The following is a 4068-nucleotide window of genomic DNA, read 5'->3' on the forward strand; positions in this document are numbered from 1 at the left end:
TTTCTATTTGTGTCCATTGATGGTGTGAAGTTTCAGCTGTGGTAAGTGGCCGTTTATCTGAGAAGAGCGCTGCCTCTTTATATCAATTTGAGCTTTCACACTGACTCAATCGTTAAAATATTGATTGTTATTTTTGTTCTTTCTCTGACACCTGTCATTTTTAAGGAATACAGAGAGGGTTTGAAAAGTGTTTATCATAATTTTTGATGACTTTTATAGAATCAGGGGTTTAGTGTGCTACCCAGTTAACGCTTCCATGCCCTCTCTATACCTTGACATTTTTAAAAAATCAGTAATGTGTGGAAGAGCACATGCAAACAAGCAATAAAGCCTTTTGATGTGCAATAACCTTAAGTTAAGGGCTTAATACCCTTTACTAAAAAGACTTCTTATGACTTTCAGGTTAAACAATTGCAGGATACAAGAAGGAAACCAAACCTATATGAAAGAATTTATTCTTCAAGGAATCACCGACAAGGCGGGTCCGCATTCTGGTCTGTTTACAGTGCTCCTACTGACGTACATACTCACGTTGACTGGAAATTTATCTATCATCATGTTGATATGGTCCAACGCTTCCCTCCATAAACCTATGTACATTTTCCTTGGCAATCTGTCTTTCGTTGAAATCTGGTACACAGCCAGCACAGTCCCCAAAATGCTATCTGGTTTACTGTCTACAATTAACTCTATTTCTTTCAAAGGATGCTTTACACAATTTTATTTCTTCTTCAGCTCTGGTGCAACTGAGCATTTTCTTCTCAGTTTCATGGGTTATGACCGATATCTAGCCATCTGTCATCCTCTCCACTACAATGTCTTAATGAGTACTAACAAATGCTGGTTCTTTTCTGGTTTGAGCTGGAGTCTTTCATTAGTCTGGGCTTTGTTTCCTATAATATTCATTTCAAAGTTGCCATTCTGTGGCCCGAATAAGATTAATCATTTCCTGTGTGATCCAGGGCCTCTCCTGGAACTCTCTTGTATGAGGTGTGCTTCAACAGATTTGATCATTACTTTATATATTGCCATGGTTAGCTTGAGTACCGCCTGCTTTACCTTCATCTCATATGCTTTCATTATACGAACTATATTAAGAATCCCATCCGCATCTGGTCGCCGAAAGGCCTTCTCTACTTGTGCCTCCCACCTCATTGTGGTGTCCATCTTTTTTGGATGTATTATGTATATGTATATTAGGCCTTCAGGGGCTCGTTCGTTTCCATTTGATAAGGTAGTAACTGTGTTCTACACGGTTGTGACTCCTCTACTTAATCCAGTTATCTACACCCTAAGGAACAAGGAGGTCTGGCAGGTTGTGAAGAAGATGATTCGATCATAAAAAAAATGTATTCTTCTGCTTGTCTATATTATATATATATTTAGTAAAATGCTTCTCAAGTCTGTCCCTGGGACCCCACAACTAGTCGTAACATAAAAACTCCCAGTGTAAATACAACATATTTCTTATGTTAAAAACCATAATATAATGACGCTCTAAGCTATGTACTGTATCCCACTTACACAAGGGTCTTTTTAAAGACCACAGCCATTCAGAATTACAACACTGAGGATCCACATCCCTACATACAGACAATGAGACTCCTGAGGAAGGCACCGTGTGTGCCGAAACACAGTACCCTGTTGAGTCGTCCTCCAATAAAGATTCTCATCAATACCCAACGTCACTGGTCTGTTTTTGAAGAGTCTGACTCTGTTCCCACTCGAAGTTTGAGGTTCTACACCAGCTAGGAAAATCTTCTTCCAACACTCTTATGGTATTTCTTACATTTATTTATTTATATACATGTTACAATTTTGTTTTACGTTTTGTTAATACGCTGTTTATTAATTTCGGGAGTTGCAATGAAAGTTTTGTATGTGGCGTGCTAATCAAATTCTAGAGGTATTTATTTTGGGATTTTTTTTTACTAAGCCATGGCAAAATCTGGGTTTAGTGTGTCTTAATTTGGGATTTTCGCACACACTAAGCCCATTTGTACCAGCGCAGTAAAATAAGCATTTTTGTCTATATTTTATGTGCAGGTTGTACATTAAGGGGACCTTTTACTAAGCTGCAATAAGAAATAATGGGGAATGGTACGGGATTTGCGTTACAAGACGTATGAGGAGAGACTTGCTGACCTGAACATGTATACCCTGGAGGAAAGGAGAAACAGGGGTGATATGATACAGACATTCAAATATTTGAAAGGTATTAATCCGCAAATGAACCTTTTCCGGAGATGGGAAGGTGGTAGAACTAGAGGACATGAAATGAGATTGAAGGGGGGCAGACTCAAGAAAAATGTCAGGAAGTATTTTTTTTCACGGAGAGAGTGGTGGATGCTTGGAATGCCCTCCCGCGGGAGGTGGTGGAGATGAAAACGGTAACGGAATTCAAGCATGCGTGGGATAAACATAAAGGAATCCAGTTCAGAAGGAAGGGATCCTCAGAAGCTTAGCGGAGATTGGGTGGGAGGCGTGGCTGGTGGTTGGGAGGCGGGGCTAGTGCTGGGCAGACTTCTATGGTCTGTGCCCTGAAAATGGCAGATACAAATCAAGGGTCAGGTATACACATAAAGTAGCACATATGAGTTTATCTTGTTGGGCAGACTGGATGGACTGTGAAGGTCTTTTTCTGCCGTCATCTACTATGTTACTCACGTTACTCTGTTTTACTAAGGTGCACCGAAAATGGCCTGCGGTAGTGTAGGCGTGGGTTTTGGGCATGCACAGATCCATTTTTCAGCACGGACACACGTCAAAAATGAAATTACCGCGGGGGCCACGCGGCATGCGGCATCCGGGCGGTAACTCCAAATGGTCCCCTTAATGTACAACCGGCACATAAAATATAGAAAAATGCTTATTTTACTACCCTGCTATGCGGCTTGGTAAAAGGGCCCCAATGCATGCTTACTGCAGAATGAAAACACTCACCCAGGGATGCATCCCATGGTAGTTTGGGGATCAAAATACACTTCCCATGCACTAAACAATAGAGAGAGATCCTTTTACAAAGGCATGCTAGCATTTCTGGCGCGCTAAACACTAGAGATGCCTCTAGCGTTCAGAATGTTCTTGTTTTTAGCATGGGCTTAATATGCTAATGCATCTTTGTAAAAGGATCCATGAAACACTGGGGGGGGGGGGTGTTTGGGAGCAGAGAGTACTCGTGCCCAGCACTAATCAGTTAGCGTAACTGCATCGCTGAATGCTAACCGATTAGCATATGGTTAGACAAGGAGCCCTTCCCACTCAGAAAATAGGTGTCGGTAAGGACTCACATGTTAATGATCACACTCTGATTGAGAAATTACGCTTGCCCACTAATCGAACATTTTACAGCCGCACTAAGGGGTTCTTTGACTAAGGTGCGCTAGCGTTTTTAGTTCACGCTAAAAATCAGCTGGCGCAAAACGCTGAGACGTTCTTAGGAAGATAGCAGCAGACAATTTTTTTATTGTGTGCTAAAAACACCAGCACACCTTAGTAAAAGATCCCCTAAGGACACTTTTTACCAAGTGGTGGGAAAAGGGGCCCTGCAGTGGCGGCACTGAGACCCCTTTTAACTGCCACCTGGTAAAAGGTTTTTTTTGTTTTGTTTTTTAGGAAATAACCAAACAGTATGCTAAACTGTGTGGAGGAGTGGCCTAGTGGTTAGGGTGGTGGACTTTGGTCCTGAGGAACTGAGTTCGATTCCCGACACAGGCAGCTCCTTGTGACTCTGGGCAAGTCACTTAACCCTCCATTGCCTGCCGCATTGAGCCTGCCATGAGTGGGAAAGCGCGGGGTACAAATGTAACAAAAAATAAAAAAAATAAAATAAACACTTGCCACGTGGCCATTTGCCAGGGGAACCCTTACCACCAGCTATTTAGGAGGTGGTAAAGGCATCAGTGCTAACCCAGCAGTAACCGGGCAGCAAGCAGGGCTGCCCGATTACTGCCGGGTAAACCCCAATGCTAAAGAAATAAAAGTAATTTTTTCAGCAGCGGAAATAGTGGGCGGCGGGGACAGGCATGACCACCGGGCTGCTGCGGTAGCCCGGCGGTGGTGCCTGAT

At 42.6% G+C, this 4068-nt stretch overlaps 1 protein-coding gene across 1 annotated transcript; it reads left to right on the forward strand.

Moving 5' to 3' along the window:
* Positions 1 to 592: 592 nt before the first annotated feature.
* LOC115457088 (olfactory receptor 11H6-like) lies at positions 593 to 1342 on the forward strand. Its single transcript, XM_030186512.1, has one exon. It carries the CDS (start codon positions 593 to 595, stop codon positions 1340 to 1342), a length of 750 nt encoding a protein of 249 aa, XP_030042372.1.
* The last annotated feature ends 2726 nt before the right edge of the window (positions 1343 to 4068 follow it).

The sequence above is a fragment of the Microcaecilia unicolor genome, chromosome 14 (assembly GCF_901765095.1).
Source record: "Microcaecilia unicolor chromosome 14, aMicUni1.1, whole genome shotgun sequence".
Lineage (NCBI taxonomy): Eukaryota > Metazoa > Chordata > Amphibia > Gymnophiona > Siphonopidae > Microcaecilia > Microcaecilia unicolor.

Coding starts and splice junctions, on each gene's coding strand:
- LOC115457088 (XM_030186512.1), top strand. CDS start 593: ATGTACATTTTCCTTGGCAATCTGTCTTTCGTTGAAATCTGGTACACA.